Below are 22,062 nucleotides of genomic sequence, written 5' to 3' on the forward strand. Positions count from 1 at the left end.
TTACCAAGAGGTGGATCAGAACTGGGTGTTAATCAGTTCAAAGCGCTCAGTCAGATATTTACCAGTCCGGTCCTGGGTAACAGAGCTGGGGATCAGACGCTGCTCTGGTTACTCCTTAAGTCCTCCACTGTCTGGGATGCTGCCAACAGTACTCCGCCACTGAGCGCTTTGAACTGATTAACACCCAGTTCTGATCCACCTCTTGGTAAATTGTACTTATTCCCCCTACAAGTCTGGATTTTTTGTTTCACGATTTTAATGTATTTCATTGTGTTTTATAATTGTATTTGTGTAGTATACATGTTAATTAAATAGGCTTCACTATTATAAGCCCTTTTCTGTTTGCATGTACTGGAGCACTTTACCCTTCAGAGGAATACATTGGATGCGGGCGGAACATTACTATATGGAAGTATAAATTTTGATTCCCCTTATTGCAATTTATACTAGACCCACTCACCCTGGTTTTATTGGGCGCTGTTTGAAATTGGTATACCCCTCTTTTTCCACTAGCCAAAGAGAGTAGTTGCTTATAGCCAGGCCACATGTACTGTATCAGAGTTACAGTTCATATGCCTGAGATTTGGTGGGTGTACCAGTAATCAGAAACCATGATAAAAAGCATTAAAACATTATGCAGGGCCCTCATGTCTGTTCACTCTTATGGTTGAGTCAACGTAGGAAGTGGTTTCAAGTTGTGTTTTTTCCAAAAAGCAGCCAAGCTACCCAAATAGGAGCACACTATCTGATTGGTCAAATAAATCAGCAGAGCAGTGTTAACAGATAATCAGGCATATAAGAAATACATTAACAACAAAATGTTATTGCATACAGTAGTGTTATTATTTCTAAGTATGTTCAAATTTAAAAAAGGAAGGTACATTACCTGTCCTGCTCTTGCTTTTTCACAAACATATGTTTCATATTCATTTTCAAGTTGCGGAGCATTATCATTTACATCAATAACTCGAATATACACTTGCACATAAGATACGTGGGCGTCATTTTCTAAACAAATAAATGGAAATTTTATTTAAAAATAATTACATACTGTATAATGTTTTAGAATTGTTTATACAGGTACAATAGGATACAGTATTGATTGTTATTGAGTTTGTTAGGTATACTATTAAAGTATGACCTTATTTGTAAATCAGAGGACTAAAGGCCCAAATCAGACCTGGTCACAGGACAAATTTGTATGCAAAAAGGGCAAAACCATGTGCACGTTAGGTGGGGGAAATGTATTACAGTATGTGCAGAGAGAGTTAGATTTAGGTGAGTTGGTTTTTTTGTACAGGATAAATACTGGCTGCTTTATTTTTACACTACAATTTAGATTTAGTTTAAACATACCCAACACAACTCTAACTCTACATGCACATGTTACATCTGCCCCATCTGCAGTGCACATGGTTTTGTTCTTTTTGAGAACAAATTTGCCCTGCAATAGGGTCTAAATTAGGCCCAAAATTATTTCACTTCCTTGCTTCCTACCCACTTTTATTTTTACAAGATTTTAATCTCTACATGCTGAACCCTTCTGGCACTGCTACCTCTAAATCTTACAGTAATTTCCTCCTGTGGTATGTCCCCATAGACATAATTTCCTACCCATTGCAATAGACATTGCAATCCCTGTACCATTTGCAGATGCTGAAACTGTAAACTCTTTCACACTGGTTACAACCACTATGTCTTTGATCTAGACCACATTCTGCACCCAAACATGTAAGCACAACTTTCTAATAATATTTGTTTCAACATGGTCAATTTATATATTGGTGACCTCATCACACGACAGTACAACCTGTCCTCTTTGATTTACCTCTTAAATATGTTTATTTTACTCTTTGTTAAGCATATCTAACCTAAACACTTAGTTAGATATGTAAATTTGTAACTTTAACCATCTGGTGCTTAAAAATTTTGTGGCACGTATAAATGTACAATCACCATAATCATGATAGTAAAGAGAATAGCATAAGAATGATAATACTTACTACTACTACTACTACTACTACTACTACTACTACTACTACTACTACTACTACGTTTTATTATGCTATAATAAACATATTCTTATATGAAAATATCACTTACTTGCCTCTGTTGCTGCTACTGTTATATTATGCCAAGGATCAGACTCTCTATCCAGTTGTTTGGCTGTAATAATTGAGCCATTGTTTGGATAAATTTCAAATGATCTGGAATACTTTCTTTGAAGAATGCCATACCTAATGTAATTAAAGATTGCATTATAATCATGAATTATTAATGTATAGAGTGTAAAAAACACACTATATGATAATATTTGGTCTTTTTGTGTAATGGATTTATTACTAAAGTCTATCATTAGCTGACCTTTTTAACCATGACCCAAGGTTAACTATCAGAATTGAATCACTGTTACTGTATATTTGTGCATGTTATACTACTGTATTTTCCATCATAAATTTACTAGAAATATGTTTATGATCACACAAATTCACTTTTAGTAGATTGCTGTAATTGTTAATGAATAAAGATTATGTTTAACTAATGAAGACCATATTTATATTTATATAGACTTGTTCTATTTTTTAAATCCAAGTAAATATTGTATTCTTTTTATATATTAAGTACATTCTAAAAAGTCTGTAATGCTTGTAATCTAGTAATCTTTCTTAGATTTATATGATAGTTCTTGATTTAATTTAACCTAACCTATTCTAATGATTTTTGACACAAAATATTTAATAATACCAATGAATGGGAGGATCCTCTACAATTCACTATAGATTGTAAGCTTGTAAGTAAAGATTTCTTATCACTTTGTGACTGTCATCAGGGCTGCCAAAAGAAATTGTGGGGCACAGGACTAAAAAAATAGGTGGCCCCACACCAACTTAAAAAGCCAGCTCTATATAATATACTGCAGCTCCCCTCATGTGTCACTATAGTCTCCTTATGTGCCCCTCCAGCCTCCCCTCATAAATCACTGTATCCAGTCCCAATTGTCACTCCCGACAGTCTTCCCCTATGTCTCATCAACCAGCTCCTCTCTCTTGTGTGTCACTAGCCAGTCACATGCGCCATTCCAACCAGTCACCCTCATGTGTCACTCCTACTAGCTGCCCCTCATGTGCCCCTCCAGATAGCCACCATATGTCAGTTCAGCTAACCTTCCGTAATGTGCCCCTCCACCTAGTGCCCCTCCACACGGAGACCAAACTCACCTTGTGCAACAGTTCCTCTTTTAGACAAGCTCCACCACATGTTGAATGTCAGTGCTATTTCTGCACCAACCCCTATCTCTTTGCTAAATCTCAGTGCTGTTCTGGACATGCACCAACCCCCACTTCCATGCTGTATCTCAGTGCTGTTCTTGGATCAGTTCTGTTCCTGGCACATGCCAACCCCCTCCCCCCGTTAGAATCTCAGTGCTGTTCTGGACATGCACCAACTCCCACTTCCCCACTGAATCCTAGTGCTATTCTTGTATCAGTGCTGTTCCTGACATATGCCAACCCCCACCTTCCTATAGAATCTCAGTGCTGTTCTGGATATGCACCAACTCCCACTTCCCCACTGAATCCTAGTGCTATTCTTGGATCAGTGCTGTTCCTGACACATGCCAACACCCACCTCCCTGTAGAATCACAGTGAGGTTCTTGGCTTTGGTTCGGTGCAAGTACTCCTAATGGTTGGCCCTGTCTTTCACCTACACCGTCTTGTCTTATTAATATTTTGTTTTTTTTATTTTAAAGTTCAAGGGAATATACTGGTTACATAGGTGAAGATTTATGTTTTTGCTGGTGGGTGCTCAAGCCAAAAATATAGGGAAGTGGCTTCATGTGAAAGGGGTGTGGCCAAAAAATAATTCTGATTTATATTGCGCAGCACAGTTGTCTCCAATATTCAAATTTTGGCAACAGTGCCAAATACATAAATGCCCACAAAGTGCAGGTACATAAATGCCCCCACAGTGCCAAATACATAAATGCCCACACAGTGCAGGTACATAAATGCCGCCCCCCCCCCCCAGTGCAGGTACATAAATGCCCACACAGTACCTGTTCCAGCGACAAGGGAGGGGGGGGTGCAGTGGGTCACAGGTGAGTGGACCCCTGCTAAGTGGGTGGGTGCTCATCAATTTCCGTGGGTGCTCGGGCACTCAAGCACCCACAGAATCGGCACCTATGACTGGTTATATGTAAATAATAATAGTAATAATAATAATCGTTATACTGTAGACTAAACCCATTCATTACATTCCTCTATAACATTATCTGAAGTTTCACATTGCTGTTATTTGTATTCTAATTTACTACTACAGTATTTTACCACCATGTTAATGACAAAAAGGCAGCAACAGAAACTAGTTATAATCTCCTGCTGGTAATGCAATAGTTTCAGGCCTCAATGATTATGGGTCCAGTTGCAGGAAATGTAATATAAACAGTGCACCAATAAAACTACATTTGTACTTTGATTTATCATTTTGAATAAATATTTTTGAAGCAAGCAATATAAGAAGGAATTTATATGTACATGCAGACATTTTTACAATAAACAATGGATTATGACTTAAAACAATGCAGGAATATAAAATACAGTACATGTGACAATAAATATGCTATCTATCAATCTATCTATCTTATTTCAAGAAACATGGCATATCTCCTGTTTAGTAATATTAAACATGAACATGAACACAATCATCATGTGTTTCATTATACATGTAGAGTTACTATAAGAAATACCACTAATAATTAGTTATAAACAATTTGTAAGAGATAATGACACTAACAGTGTGAATAGATATAAATAACTATTTTCAAAATATTAGTTACTGTATATTGCTCCAAGTTTTAGAAAAAAAGCCCTCATTTTGTGAAAACCCTCTAGTTCCAGACATACCTTCATAATACATGTATATGTAATACAGTAAATAAGTATTGTTTTCATCCAGTAGAATTAATCCCATATTGTAATTTTAGACAATCAGAAAAATGAGGCACAAATAGAAAGTAAAAATGAGTTCTAGTTTGATGCCAGCACCAACTTGCAAAGAAATTACACATCATAATTCATAGATCCCTTAGAGTTAATAGAATGTCAGCAATGTTAATTTACCACCATCTATGTACATCATTATTTAGTTAAATCATCCTTTTTTCTAAATTAGTAATAATGTTAAATCCCATCTGTTCATTCTGTTCATACAGTACACTAGTCTATTAAATTGAAGAAAATATTGGCAATGTGTTATAGATATCACATACAGTATATGTTGTCATATTCCCCATACATAGTAGCTCATTGATGCATTCTTATGTTATGCCCTATATGACCCTATTTCCTATTGGTTTTTACAATTTACATTTTCCCATTCTGGCTCTATAGTTAAGGGCTTGTGTGATGACTTCTGCTGTTCTTCTGACAGCTGTTTCAGAACTCTCTCCGTTATAGTATACTGTTATATCTAACATACTGTAATGCAGTACAAAGGTATTTTACCTGACTGTGCTATTGGTGATATCTGGATCTTTGGCAATCACAGAACCAATATATGAACCAATAGTTGCATTTTCAAGGATTTCCATGAAATATTCCTTCTTGATAAACACTGGAGGTTCATCGACATCTATAACGTAGATCCTTATAATTGCTGTATCAAACAAATCGGTTTGGAATTTGTTTTGTGCTATTACTTGAATGTTGTATCTTCTGCTTCTCCTTTCAAAGTCAACAACCTAATATTTTAAAAATAAATAAATAGGATTCTGTATTTTTACATTTAAAATTGCAGCTATAATAATTAGCATTTTATATTATTACTGTAACATAAAAGATATTATTTAATAAAAAATAAGCATTATTGACAAAATGTCACGTGTTCTAAGATTGCTTTTTAAATATGATAAATGCCATTATGCACATTTTAATTAAACAAATATGTTCATTCATTACATTTTCTCTGAGGTTGGAAGACAAAATAGCTTATGGCTGTGGGGGATAAAGGAGGGGATAGGGTCAACTGTGGAAGTGAAGAAGAGAGGACTGCATAAAGAGACATTGCTTCTTCCCCAGCTACAGGGAAAAATAATTCTGAATTTGTGAGAAAGAGGGCGATTGGTGGTGAGGGAAAGGAGGAGGTACAGATGGTGCTGCCCTCAGTATTTCCGAGCGCTCGCCAGATCCCCCTAGCTGGAGAGCACTGGCAGAGGGTGGGCTGGTGGGTGGATGGATGGGGACATGTAACCGGCTCATTCACTAGCATGCCCCATTGCCGAGAATGGGGCACGCAAGAGGTTCATGCACAAGCCCTCAATTCTGTTGCACTGTGTCAGCTGGCGGAGGCTGGCATCTGGCGATCCTTTCACTGGGAGCGGCTCCAATGAGAGGGGCTACATTTGTACGTTAATTATGGTTTGGTGGGATGTGATGTCCTGACAAGGAGTTAATTTTGGATGTGAAATGTAGAACAGGGAATAGATTGAGAAGGGGACTTATTGTTGGAGTGGGCAGAGGAGGTGGTTAACAATGACAAAGATATGTCATGGTTTAGAAAGTCTGGGAGGAGATGAAGTTCTTAAAACACAATAAATTAGAAATAGAAATGGCAGAACTGTAGGATGAGAACATATAATTGAAAAAAAAAAATATTCTCCTTAGAATGTGATTTCCTCGACAGTTGATCCTGATCGTTTTTGCAGACATCTGGTGAATTTTCAGTTTCAAGGTTTAATTTGTTGATGAGAAAGGATGAATAGTAGTAACTTGAACAACAGTCATAACAGGCAGAAGTACAACAGGCATTGCATAGAGTAGTGGCTTGTTCAGGGCAGGAGAGAGAAAACAGGTGTTTTGAGTCAAACAGGTAGGATAAGAACATGGTATGAATATACTCAATGGCTCACTATGTGATGGAGGCCTGAGGATGATGTGAGGTTAAGAAGTTTAGATGCACAGAATTTTGTAGGGATATCAATTGGGATGAGGAAATGGAGGGAATGTGTAGAGAGATGAATTGTTGAGGCCAAGAATGAAAGATGTTGAGGAAATTGTCAGGATTGTCAGAGGGGTGGTAAATAACTGTTACTTGAAAGTAAACAGGTTGAAGAAGTGTATGGCAGAGACCTCAAATGTATGGTATGTAAGGGACAGTATGAGTTGATAGTAGTATCCAGAGAATAAATGACACTAAAACCACCACCAAGACAACCCTAGAGACAGGGTATGTGAGAACAATATGAGAACCCCCCCATCCCCCATCATATGAGAGAGCAGCAGGAGAAATTAGTTTAGAAGGAGGAACTTAGGTTTCTCTAGTGACTAGGAATTTCAGGGTGTTCCATATCAAAGGTCTTGCATTGTGAAAATACATTTTTGGGTACTTATGTATTATCTGGGCTCCCATGTTAAATGCACCCCATTTTTTCATACCCCTACTATCCAACTACGCATGGAGTTGATTTTATATAGTGTGGCGAGCGCAGTGAGCCACCGTGCCTGAAGCGTGGCGAGCGGAAGCGGTCTCATAAGAAAAACGGGAGCCCAGATATTACATAAGTACCTTATTTTGTTATAGACAGATATGCCATTTCAGAGGGCACAGGAAAGATAGTTTGTTGTAGTAGTGAATGAAGTGAGAGTAATTTTGAGGCAGGGATACAAAGGGTGTACTGATAGTACAGGGAACTGAGCTAAGAAGGAAAACTGCAAGAAGTGGGCATGCAGTGAGCACAATGTGATCCTGATTTAACTAACATGAGGTGACAGGTAGAGAAGAGTTGAGTAGTAGGACCTTGGTGAGGCAGATGTGGGTGGAAGTGTAGTAACAGGATAGGAAGGAGGCAAAGAGGTGGATAACAGACATGGGAGCAGAGAGAGGAGGAGATTTGAGAGAAGGAACCTGGGCATACTGTATTGTGGCTTGGGTAATACTGTAAGTATAATCTATTCCAAATTTATTATATCCTATACCTCTTCAGTGTTTACTTTTGTTCAGCAGGATGTCTAATATTTATGCAACAATTTACAACAATCATTTGTAAAGTATATAAACACTTAATATGAAGATCTCAGGACTCTCATTTGTTTGAAACATCACACTTTTAAATTTGTAATTAATTTTATATAATACTGAGAAAAAAGTATTGTGTGATATAATTTCAATGACAAACTATTAAACAACAGCATGTGAACAGTATATCTTCCAAGCATGAATAAAATGTAACATCAATGTATTAATGTTCACAAACAAAATATTTTTTTTCTAAAAGCCTACAATCTTTATAAAGATTGTAAAAATAATAATTTCAAAGTGAATAATTCTGACATTTGTGGAAGGAACATACAATTTACTAATGGCTATTGTTGCATCACATCCCAACCTCACCCAAGGCTACCCTCATACAGTATATTCGTATTCATGCATTACCCTAGCTGGGTGATAAAGTGATTTACATCACAATTATTGCAGGTGTCTATATTAATGTACAAAATGCACTTTTAAATTATAAATTTATGTTATATGTACATAAATGAGTTTATGGTTAATAGAACCATAAAAAATGTAAGTAATCATTAAAACATACAAAATAACACCCACAAACACTATTATATGTTAATATAATTTGTGAATTTGTCTATTTGAAATGTTTTATATATTTTTTTCATTTCCTTTATTAAATTTATATGTGATGGTTGCTTTCATCTCTGTTTTAACGCATTTGTATTTGCACTTTACCTTGTTTAATGTTAAGATGCCTTCTTGCGTTATATAATCAGTGCTTATAGTAAACATATTGTAATCACCCTTTTCTTCAATTGAGTAAATAATTTCTGCATTCCTTCCAATATCAATGTCATCAGCGAAAATGATTCCAACAATTTCTCCTACCGATGCTGATTCTATTATTGACATGTTATATGTTTCTGTAAAATACATGTAATATTTATTTTTCTGACTGTACAACATTTTTGCTTGCCCAAATACATTATACTGTAGTTTTTTAATGTTAATATAAAATAAATGAAATGCTATATATATATATATATATATATATATATATATATATATATATCAACCATTACCTAAGTTTTCCAGATAAAAGAAAACTACTGTATATATCTGTAATACAGTATATTCAGCATTATTTTCTATAATTGAATGCATACTTAAGTACAATTTATAGAATATGTATATGAATTCCACTAATTATGAATCCATATACAATGTAAACTATTACAAGTAGGACCCGCTTCTCTCATGATTCTCTAATTAATTATGTAATCTCTGTATTGTATTTAAGTTATTATGTATAGATTTAAAAGTATGCTCTTGTCTGTAACATGTATGTATGAACGTTGTTTGTATGTTGACCTCTCTGCACTGTGCATATGAATAAAACATAGAAAACAGTCAAATACCATGATAAAATGCCTGCCACATGGCGCATTGTGATGAGCTGTTGACATCTAGAAGAACTATACTATACTTGAAGTACAATGGACTAAGCATGCAATGGACACTATTACATGATGGGTCACAAAGTAACATTTTCTAACTTAACATATCTCATCTTTATTGATGTATGTGTGATAGACAATTTTCATTAGTTATAATATATTTGAAGCTGTGCTATTTCTTTATGTGTCTAGACTAGAGCAACTTCCACTGTGATCAAATGTATTGGTACCATTTTAATTCATTATTATTTTGTGCAAAGATTTGTAAATGCAGAACATCTATAAATTAAAATGTTTCTTTTTATGTGTCTTTAATGACATCAAGATAAAGTATTTTTTTTATACTTGTTACTGTTACTTATAAAAGCTACAGAAGCAGTGATTGTTGCCTGTTTGTTGCACCTGCTGCAATTTCGCTGCTCAATAGCGTTTCTATGAGCCACAGAGTGAATTAAACACACATGCACGGGATTGAGCAAATTGCTTCTTGCGACTCCCTTGATGGCAACAATAAGCATAACTACAAATGTGTATTTGCTATACATATACTGTAATAGGTGGAACTGTTTCATAAATTGCTGAAGTGTAGTTTTGGTACTTGTGAGTTATCCGGGCGTCCGATTTTTAAATCGGGTCGGATCGGGACATCGCATCGCATCGCATGCGACCATCGGATGCGATGCGATGCGATGACCCGATTTTTCCATAGGAATCAATGTTAAAATGGACTGAGTCCATTTTAACATGGAATTCAATGGGAAAAAGGGGTCCTTTTCATACCCCTACTATCCAAGTGGGCATGGAGTTGGATATAAACCTGTGGCGAGCGTAGCGAGCCACCGAGCCCGAAGCGTGGCGAGCGTAGCGAGCCCCGCGAGGGGACACGGAATACCGTCCCCTCGCGGGGCTCGCTTCGCTCGCCACGCTTCGCTCGCCACGCTTCGGGCTCGGTGGCTCGCTACGCTCGCCACAGGTTTATATCCAACTCCATGCCCACTTGGATAGTAGGGGTATGAAAAGGACCCCTTTTTCCCATTGAATTCCATGTTAAAATGGACTCAGTCCATTTTAACATTGATTCCTATGGAAAAATCGGGTCATCGCATCCGATGGTCGCATGCGATGCGATGCGATGCGATATCGCATCGCATCGCATCTGATTGTATGCCTTAACTTAAGGCATACAATCAAAAAATCGGACGCCCAGATAACTCACAAGTACCGTAGTTTTTTTTTAAATAATACTAAACTCTCAGAAATCTCCTGTTTATCTTTTTTATGCTAAGTAAGATGTACTGATCAACAAATGACAAATGTAAGTTGCTTACTTTGTTGAAACTTTGGTGCATTATCATTTATATCAGATACATGAATGGTTACAGTTGTTGTCGTTGACAATGCACCAACATTACCAATCATGTCTTTGACTTGGATAATAACATGATAGTGATCCTTGGTTTCTCTATCAATTTGTGAATCGATGCGAATAATTCCTAAAACACAAAAGAAAATACAAAGTTCTATGAATTTGTGAAGCAACATGTCTTATTTTTAAAAACTACATGAAAAAATTAATTTGAGCAAAAGTTCAAAATGTCTGAATAAATTATAATTTCTCCCATTTTTAATGAGTTTACTTAAAAATAATTGTAAAAGTGTGTGTTCAGTTTTAGTATACCACAGCATATACTCCATCTTGCAGTATTATCTGGAACTTTCAAGCATTGCCTCCCATCAGAGGTGATAGAGGCAAATACAGTAGTACAATTTAAACATGCTTGGGATAGGCATATTGATATCCTTACAAAAAGGATCAAATATGGTTTGAGGTAACATGTTTAAAAAAGTGGCAGACTAGATGGGCCAAGTGGTTCTTATCTGTCATCAAATTTTATGTTTCTATGTTTCTATTAACAGTATTGTATTTTATGTAACATTTGAAGATTAAAAAATATCCAGATGTAGCGCCAATCAGCCAGCCCAGGGAATCGCTAGATTCCCTGAGCTGGCAATCGCTGGTGGAGAGTGTCTCATAGTGTCTCACAGGTACACTGGCTCCCTTCACTCTGCGGTGGATGGTGGAAACCCTGCCCATCTCTGCTTCAGGAAGACAGGCAGGGTAAGTGGGGTTGTGGGCAGCCGTAGGGAAAGGGTGGGGAGCAGAGGGAAGGCAGCAGCAGGCTCCATCAGAAAGGGACACGTAAGCATCTCGTGCAGCCCCTTCTGGTGACTGACGAACAGAGGTGAATGGTGATAGAATCTACAGGAGCAGCTCTAATGAGAGCTGATCCATCTGTATTTATAATCAAAGAACTAGTAAAGTGATAAATGGGAGATATGTTTCTCCCAGGCTTCTAGCTTAAAAACTAGTTTTATAAAACTCCAGGAAGATGTTTATGTTTGTGCTGCTGAGAGCTTTTGTGATTTTACTAAAATATGGATACAATTTCCTGGGGTGTGGATGTGAGACACAAAGGAAGGGCACCAACCAAATGGCATATTTTGGATCTTAAGGCAATCAGTCTGAGATCAGGTTAATTAGTAAGATGCTGGTAAAAGTTGTGTTATGGCATGGCTCAGGGTCTCACTACCTAGAAAAACAGGTAGCAGGCCTGTTAAGAGACGCAGATTTATTAAGTAATAGTACTGTGCACATACAGTACCTGTATTTGTGTAAGGGACATTAGGTCCTAGCACCCTCAGGGAGGGAATTTATCATGTTTAGTTAGTGCCCAGACAGATCAGACTGTATTTATGTTTTATTAGGCACAGCACAATAAAACTAGCCACGGCTGGATTGCAAACAAAACTTTGAAAGGCATGCTGTTTTCCTGTCTATTTTGTGTTTGCAGATCCCATCTACTCCAGGGCACATATATATATGTAAATACAGTATATATGTGTGTTTGTGTGTGTGTGTGTGTGTGTTTGGGACTGCATTCACTTCACATACATTGCCACCCAGAGGATACCATGTTCATTTGTAACTAAAAGAGATCTCAAATAGTGTATGTTTGATTTTAAGATACTGTATGTATATCAAAACAGATAATTAATCAAAATATCCAGATTAAAATAAATTGTCAAGAACGTTATATTAGGTCATAAAACGTTTTTTTTTTATTAAAAACTATGATGTTTTATGTGTACAATATTTCCTATTTGTTTTACCTATTTCAACATAGCATTACTTGACTTATTTTGTGTGAATCTTTTAATGTTGTGAATATAGAACTTAATTTATGATATATTTGTATTTATCATTGAACTGCTTTCAACTTTGCCAATTAAAACTTTATTCACATTGCTATAAACTGAATATGCTGCAGTGCTGCTGGAAGATGGATTTCTAACCAACTAGTTATGAATTTTTCATGATACTGTAATTTATTATGACTTTATACAAGAGAAATAAAATGCATTGCAAAATTCAATTGTTATATTGTATAATCAGAATGCACTTGTGGATTCGTTATTGCTGAATGCCTCACTGGACAAAAAGAAAATAATTGGCAATGTAATGTATGATTATGTTATGATGTGCTTTCTTTGTGGTAGTATTAGTACGGCATGTTAAATGTTGGCATATTAGTTACCTACAGATCAAATTGCACAATTTATATTTTTCAGATATATAAGGTACACAATTATATATCATGTGCCAGTAAGAAAAAGAAGGGGAGTGATTGGAACAAATTGCTTTTGCAAAAAGAGTCTTGTTGGGTACATGGTCTCAAAATGCTGGCCACTAAGGGGTTAGATGAATCATTATCCTTGATCTGCTTTATTTAAGTTTTTAAACAATATATACTAATTGTTTCCTTGAAAGACACTAAAGGGTATATTCACTGTCAGGCGGAGGTGGAATATATTCCGCCAGTTTGATATTCTGCCTATTCAGAATACTCTCCTGGTGGAAGATGAAACAGCACCCTGCCCACCACCTGGCACTCTCACAGGCTTGGCAGCAGTGGTAACAGCAGTAGTAATGAGCGGAGACCAGGCTTGCAGTGAATATTAAGGAGCGGGTCCCTGCTCTAGCACTGCTGGGGATATTGGCACTGACAGCCACATAAGTAATTAGTTGGGACCTGCTCATTAATATTCACTGTGAGGCTGGTCCCCGCTCATAACTTATGCGGCTGTCAGCACTGCTTCATTAATATTCACTATGAGATGGGTTCCTGCTCATTAGCTGTCCCCTGGAGCCAGCCCCCCCCCCCCCCCCTATCCACTGTGTAGTGTTATGCTGTCACTGTGGTAGCCTGAAAGGGAGAGAATGCCAAGCTGTGTCTATTCTCCCCCTTGTGCACACCACACAGTTATATTATATATATATATATATATATATATATATATATATATATATATATATATATATATATATATATATATATGTATTTGAGGCAATCTGCACACCAACGTTTGTTTATCGACAAAGTGTTGAAGCCACAAAAAAGGTAAATTAGAAAAAAATTAGAAGCCAGCACATCCAATATTCAAAAAAAATATTTTATATTAGTGAAAGAAAGTAAATTCCATCAAATGTAAGTTGGAGTTACATCCCATCAAAGGGAATCAAGCATGGACACACCAAAGACAAATGTCAAATAGAACATAATCCATGGAAATACAAGTGTTACCACATCCAAAAATAAATCAGCATGGTGGTCCACAGCCAGGTCACTGGTGCCCGACAGCTGTTTTGGTGTATCTTCACCATTGTCAGGATCATAAGTGATCTATGGCCTGGAACTAATATTTATAGTGCATACAATAATGAAAATTAAACACACCTGTTGACCTGCATAATCAATAACACCTGCCTCGTTATGTCTGGCACATCAGATACTCACGGCAGTGTGTTTAAGCTACAGGAAGTGGGTGCACTACCGGAAGTGATGCGGCACAAAACTCAGCAGAAGCCGGTCACTGTGTTCGTCTCCCAGGGAACCGCTGAATGGCACTCACAATATGCATCACTCACACGCACAGTGCTGGACAGGGGGGAAACCCATCTCAGCTTCTGTATCCATGGAGACAATGAATTGCGCACACGCACTGAGCGTCACACACCAGGACACAGTGCCAGACTAGGTGGGAACCCTTACAGATGCCTTGACAGGTTCCCATCTAGTCTGGCGCTGTGTCCTGGTGGAATGCTTTAGACTGGCGAGAAAAAAATGACATTGAATAGGCTTAACCAATTCGACTTTTTTCTTTTAGGTGTAAAATATACTGTTTTCGCCAAAATGGACCTAACGACCAACACTGAATAAGCCTGTGTCTACAGGATGTTGCCAATGCTTAGGCTATAAGTGCAAAACTTTGATCTTTCTGTAACATTCTTCAATTGTTAGAGGATATGACTTGTTCTAGTCCATCCTTATCATTTTATTTTTAAATGGCTACATTTATTAATTATTAGTACTGCATATTGTTGTATATAATGGTATGAAATATATACAATTTAATGCCATACTGTATCTTATGTGACAGAATATAAGTGAGAAAATGTGTATGAACATTTTTTTTTATGTATCAGTAATATTTCAGTAACCACACAAAAATCTTTTTCTTCTTTTAACTTTTTTTTGGTAATAGCTGAGGCAACTCAAGTGTTTCAGGCTGCATTAAAGCCTATGTGTGCAATTTTGTATTCTTAAGAGATTCTTTCCAGGGTGAACTACTGTCATTGACTACACCAATTTCACACATTTTAAAAAGTTTAATTTTTAGCAAATATAATTGTGTCAAACCATCTCGACTACCTCACCACCAAACAGAGGGAAACTACAGTATGTGTATATTTATTTTTCATTGCTTCCTTTGGTACTTGTTTCCTAGTATCATGATCGTGGGCATCGTGAGTAAAAATCGGGGGCATTGCGGCCATCGCATGCACTAAAAAATCGGGTGCGATGGTACCGACGCGATGCCCGCGATTTCCCATAGGGAACAATGTTAAATGCCTCAATTTACCCGCGATGCCCCCGATTTCCCATAGGAAACAATGTTAAATGGCTCAATTTAACCAAATCATCGTAGGGAACAATGGTAAATGGGCAAGAAACCCCCAAAAACACCCCTGAACAGTGAAATGTCCCCCCAAAAGTAGTTTACGCCACCCCACGATCAACGCGAACCCGAAGCGTGGCGAGCGCAGCGAGCCCGCGAGGGGCGGCGGTACGCGTCCTCCGACCTTTTCATACCCCCACTATCCACGTCGGCGTGGAGTTGAGAATAGAATAGTGTGGCGAGCGCAGCGAGCCACCGAGCTCGAAGCGTGGCAAGCGCAGCGATTTTTTCAATGGGAAAATCGGGGGCATCGCGTCGGTCGCGTCGCAGACCACTAAAAATTACCCGCGATTGTGGCCGTGCTAGGAAACAAGTACCCTACCTGGTACTTGTGTATTTTGGCGGCGCCCCCGATGTCCGTCGTACGATGATCAGATCGCATTGCATCGCATGCCATGCACCCGATGGCATACGATGCGATGCGACGCGATTTTGACCCCCTATACGACCAAAAATCGTATAAGCACCCTAAAGGGTGCTTTTGAGCACCCAAATGGGTGCTTACAATGTTAAATGCACCCCCACGCCACCCCCCCACTATAAACGTGAACCCGAAGCATGGCGAGCGCAGCGAGCCCGCGAGGGGCGGCGGTACGCGTCCTACGACCTTTTCATACCCCCACTATCCACGTCGGCGTGGAGTTGAGAATAGAATAGTGTGGCGAGCGCAGCGAGCCACCGAGCCCGAAGCGTGGCGAGCGCAGCGAGCCCCGCGAGGGGACGCGGATACCTTCACAGGTAAACGCGTCCCTTCGCGGGCTTCACAGGTATCCGCGTCCCCTCGCGGGGCTCGCTGCGCTCGCCACGCTTCGGGCTCGGTGGCTCGCTGCGCTCGCCACACTATTCTATTCTCAACTCCACGCCGACGTGGATAGTGGGGGTCTGAAAAGGTCGTAGGACGCGTACCGCCGCCCCTCGCGGGCTCGCTGCGCTCTCCACGCTTCGGGTTCACGTTTATAGTGGGGGGGTGGCGTGGGGGTGCATTTAACATTGTAAGCACCCATTTGGGTGCTTAACATTGTATAAGCACCCATTAGGGTGCTTATACAATGTTTAATCGTATCGCATCACATCGTATGGCATTGTATGCCATGTACAATGGCATACAATTTCAAAATTGTATGCCATCGTGCACTATCGTACGATATCGCGTCGCATCGCATACCATCGTATGCGTTATGGTATGCGATGCGATGGGCACCGCCAAAATACACAAGTACCCCCTACCTTTCTATTAGTGCTTTTTCTTACTCCACCTATATTTCTGAGTGTTTGTGATTATTGGAGGAGGGTGATCCTCCCATAGAAGTTAGAGCGAGTGAGAGCAACTGCGCAAGAAGGAAGAGAAGGTGTATCACATCCAAACAGTAATAACATTAGGGTATATCCAAGTGTAATAATTAAGAAATAATTTTGATTCTATATGATGAAAGCAGATATCTAACTAATACTTTCTAACTGAATCAATCATATGTAGACCTACCCGACTAAGACACTGTATTTAAATATTCTAGATGGCACACATATTATAAGAAACATGAAAAATTACAGTTCTTAATTAGGCCATTAGGCTCTAGAGTACTTTATTTTCAAATCCATTAGAACTCTCGCAACAGAAGTCCTCGATCACTCCCTATTTTCAGGGGAGGAATATGGTTGATCAGTTTATATTGATGCTGTGCTACCAAGTGGCCGGGCATTTTAAAATGGCGGGCAACTGGTTGGTCCACATATTTTCCTGAGCAGGTTAGACATATAGCTGATCAATGCTGTGCAGTTCTTTCTTTAAAGCAACAGATAGTCTTGCCTACATAGGCCAGTCCGCAAGGACATTTTATCACATACATTTAAAGTTTTCTTTGATAACTAAGTATTTCTTTAATAATTATTTTAATCCCTAAATGGGGAGGCGGTTTCCAAGTGGTTACAGGTAGCACATCCTACAGATATACAATAGGTAGGATCCCGGTTTCATTGATAAGAAATTACTTTGCGTAGTAGGATTAGTTTTTGTGATATTGTTTTTTAACTAGTGAGTCCTTTAAATTGCAGCCCCTCTTCTGACAATTTAAAAGTCTAGTATTTTTCAAACAGTGAGATTTTGATTGTTTTGAATAATTGGCCATAATTGTTTTGCTGTTTTTGTGGCTGTTTTTTTTCCTTCTTTTTGGTCTTTGCTGTTAAACTTTGTAGTCTTAACATGGATAATGCCTTTAGTTTAGCAACCATTAAATCACATTTTTTATATCTTCATTGCATGAATTTAATCATGAGATCATCCATCTGGATTATTGCTAAATTGTCATTGCAAGTAAATCTTTGGATTCTTAAAAATTGAAAGAAGGGAAGACTTCTCTTCATAGCAGCTGGATGAAAATATACTGCATTTAAGTATATGTTTTTGTCTGTAGGTTTATAAAAGATGGAAGTTGATAGGGATCCATCCAATAAGCACATCCAAATAGTGTACTTTTGAGAAACTACAGTTATAAGAAAACTTAAATGTGGAGACCATTGCGTTCACTTCTAGAATCCCAGATTAAAATTGTTCTAAGGAGTCTGTCCAAAATATCAAAATGTTGCCTATGTAGTAAATACATTTGTTTATTTTATCTTTCATGTTTGTATTTTACAAAAATAAAATTTTTCTTTCTCGGACATGTAAGAGTTCACAAAAGATGGGGCAACATTGCTTCCCGTTGCGCAACCTAGCATTTGCTGGTAATAGACTCCATCAAAATGAAAAAGTTGCACTTTAAGGTTAACTCCACCAGTAATAGAAAGAATTATATGTCAGAGCCTTTATAGTTCTCATTGGGCCTTATTTTGGTTCATTCTTTCTGACAAAATCCTTCTTAGATGGACAAAACCATGTGCACTGCAGGGGGGCAGATGTAACATGTGCAGAGAGAATTAGATTTGGGTGAGTAATTTTTTTTCTGTGCAGGGAAAATACTGACTGCTTTATTTTTACACTGCAATATAGATCTCACTTTGAAGTAAAACCCCACCCAAATCTAATTCTCTCTGCACAAGTAACACCTGCCCCACCTGCAGTGCACATGGTTTTGCCCATCTAAGAAGGATTTTGTCAGAAAGAATGAACCAAAATAAGGCCCATTGTTAGATAATCATTTTTTGACTGACATCATCCATATTGTCTATAAAATAAACTCATATGCTGCTTCAACACACCGAACACATACCCTTCCACTAACTTCTTGTGCCAAGAAATTTGACCTCTCAGTTTTCCAGAGAAGGGAAACTACTGTAATTAAAATATTTAATATGAGCACTTTGGTCATAACTGTGTATTTCTTGTACTTCCATCTGAGATTTATATGAACAACCACCATCCTTCCCACCTCAGTGATGTAAGGACTCTCTCAAATTTGAGATTCTCCACTAAATTGCCGGAAAATAGGCAATTATTATATTGGGTTTCTTTTGCATCCAGCTGAGATTCTGTTTCATAAATGTTAGCATATATCCCTTAATGGGATTACTTCCGCAAGTTTGCAGTTTTTAGCAAAATATCTTCTCAGCAGACAGCATATTATTGCAAATACATTAAGTTATTTTCATTTTTATATCAACTATTCCTATATTTTTGCATATCAAATTGTATTTTATCTGTAGTAAAGCTTTAAAACCTTACTCATGACTGAAAGTGATGCAAGTATTAGCAGGGATCACTGAATGAAGCAAAATAATGATTGCCCATTCCCAAACGATATACTTACCTTCTTTGAAAGTGCTCTATGTCAATACAAATGTGACCTAAACCAAGTCTTTCCTGAAATTTCTATAGTGAAATCTAAATGGCACTAAGAAGAAGGCTTCAGGGGAGGGGCAATTAATGAGATGTGGCATTTTGTTTTTCTCTTTGAATTCTGATTTACTTTTTACTTTTTTAACAGTTTTTCCAGCTTGATATCTAGGAAATTACATTTCCTAGATGCAATGGGATGCATTACAAGAATACATTGAGATGCATCGCAAGAATTATGCAAATTAGTCACTTAACGTATCACTCATTTTTGGCAGGAATTGTGGTTAAGTAAGAAGATATGTACAGAGAGGTTATTTATATTATAACATATTGACATAAATCAATGAATAGTATCATCAATAGATACATGTACACAGAACTATAATAAAATAATTAGGTACTTTGTGCTGAAGGTGGCATCCATTAGTATAGTCAAGGTTTAACCGAGGGTTACATTAAAGTCATTTTCATGTTTCATTGCTCTGCAATGATAGAACTGAGCTGAGCAAAACTTGACGTGAAAGCTTTTAATTTATTTATCTATTTTTGATTCTAAAGGGAGTCTCTGTAGTCAATTTCAATATAGGAAATACGGTTTACTTCAGCATTTGGATTGTCATGGAAACTAGGTCAAGTCATTGTAAATACTAAAATATAGTTTTCCTGTGACTTACTATAAATTCCAGCTGGCGTAACAAAAAAAACAACAACGACATAATAAAACATGAATACATATATTTAATAAAGAGCACACATAAAAAGGAAGGTCCACCTTTCCCCATAATCACAGCATAAAATGTTGCACTACATTAAGATGGCATGTTATGCATTCTGCATATTTTAAATGGATGCTATACAATGAATTTTAAAAGTTTGCAACAAGCCTTCAGATCTTCATTTTGGGTCTGCCTACACTACCCTTACCCCGTACCTCTCCATTTGTAAAGATGAGTGCACACAGACAGAGCAGAGTAATGGTACACAACCAGGGGAATTTTCTTTGAAATACACTTAACATGCTTATTCATATGCAATAATATATTGTTGCTCTCCAAACTATGACATCTGGAAGGAATGGTCCTAGGGATGACAACGTGATTTGAATCAATTAGTACACAGGTTTTCAAACTCAGTCCTCAGGACAACACACATTGCACGTTTTGCAGATCTCACAGAATCAAGTGAAATAATAAGCTCCACCTGTGGATCTTTTAAAATGTGTCAGTCAGTAATGAGTCTGAAATGTGTGGGGTCCTGAGGATCGAGATTGAGAACCACTGTCCAACACCTTGCTTGATAGTATGAAGAGTGTGCCGTCACAGGTAGCATAGAAATGTGTTACTGTAGGTTTAGGATATGCCTGGTGATATATCTGGTCATCAGCCAGTAATCTCTATAGAGAACTCCTCTTATTCAACAACAGTACTACATCTGTTCAGGTTCCAATTTTAGAGAAATTGAAGGCTTAAATACCCTCCCCCATCTCTGGTACTGTATGTACAATATTCAAACTTAGAAAAGAGCAGATGACACTATTCCAAGACTGGCCTCCTGACCATGATACTCCCCACTTAGTACTGCTTTTGAGAAGATACCTGAACAAAAAGTTAATGATGGGCTCTTTGCTACAAAGGAGACATTTAAGGTATATGCAGATGACCTTCCTTTTTATAATATTTCAGCCAATTCTTGATTTTTGCCCTAAGATAATAAAATAAATCTATTGACAATTTCAGTTAAGCTTCATTATGACATTTTTAAGATCTTTTTAAAAGATTTTCAAAATTTGTTACCTGATTTTATTTCGATGGAAAACTGAGGTTGTCCCTGTAGTATGCTGTAAACCAACCTGGCATTATTCCCATGTGTTGGATCATCCATATCTATAGCTGTTACTTGTATAACAGATGTCCCTATAAATATATATAAAAAAATATATATTTTGCTTAATTGTATTTTATTAAATCAAAATGTACAGTATAAATATGGTACACAATATGCAAACACACAAATGCAAATATTTATAAATTGATGGCTTCTTCAGTAAGGTAATGAGTGACATTGCTGACAATAAACACTTACCAGCACTGTCCTTTGATAATTATAAAATGAATTTAAATTCTGTACTAATTTAACATTTATCACAGTGAATTCTGTTCTAAACATACTATTCTAAAACAAACACTATGTATTTGTAGCTGCATGTTGTATGCCTTTTTGTTAACTGTTTGTCTTCTTATTATTATGTTGTAAAAATTAATAAAATGGACATGATTTTAAAAATAAATGAACAACTAGGCAGTACGGATGGTGTAATGGTTAGCATTACTGCCTCACAGCATTGAGGTCATGGGTTCGATTCCCACCATCGCTCTAACTGTGCAGAGTTTGTATATTCTCCCTGTACTTGCGTGGGTTTCCTCCGGGTACTCCGGTTTCCTCCTACAATCCAAAAATATACTGGTAGGCTAATTGGCACCCAACAAATTAACCCTAGAATGTCTATGTGCAGGGGCGTAACTAGATATTCGCAGGCCCCATAGCAAAAGTTTGTAAGGGCCCCTAAATACCAAATATTGGTGATAAATGTGTTTAGAAAATATAACTTATACAGTAAAGATGGTCCCCCTTCAGCTCTGGGCCCCATAGCAGCTACACCCCTTGCACCTATGGTAGTTACGCCTTTGTCTATGTGTACATGTATGTGTGGTAGGGAACATAGATTGTAAGCTCCACTGGGGCAAGGACTGATG

General features: G+C 37.6%; 1 protein-coding gene across 2 annotated transcripts in view; it reads right to left on the reverse strand.

Annotated features, from left to right (window-relative positions):
- Positions 1-22,062, reverse strand: part of LOC146080423 (cadherin-19-like) — a 93,196-nt gene that overhangs the window by 25,511 nt on the left and 45,623 nt on the right. For both annotated transcript variants that reach the window (XM_083187712.1, XM_083187711.1), the window contains exons 4-9: positions 21,103-21,222; positions 10,788-10,952; positions 8,738-8,925; positions 5,503-5,738; positions 2,104-2,237; positions 887-1,008 (exon numbers count right to left, since the gene is read on the reverse strand). In XM_083187712.1, coding sequence (XP_083043838.1) covers positions 887-1,008; positions 2,104-2,237; positions 5,503-5,738; positions 8,738-8,925; positions 10,788-10,952; positions 21,103-21,222 — 965 coding nt within the window. The remainder of the gene's footprint in view (positions 1-886; positions 1,009-2,103; positions 2,238-5,502; positions 5,739-8,737; positions 8,926-10,787; positions 10,953-21,102; positions 21,223-22,062) is intronic.

This window comes from Crinia signifera, chromosome 5 (genome assembly GCF_055691185.1).
Source record: "Crinia signifera chromosome 5, ASM5569118v1, whole genome shotgun sequence".
NCBI lineage: Eukaryota > Metazoa > Chordata > Amphibia > Anura > Myobatrachidae > Crinia > Crinia signifera.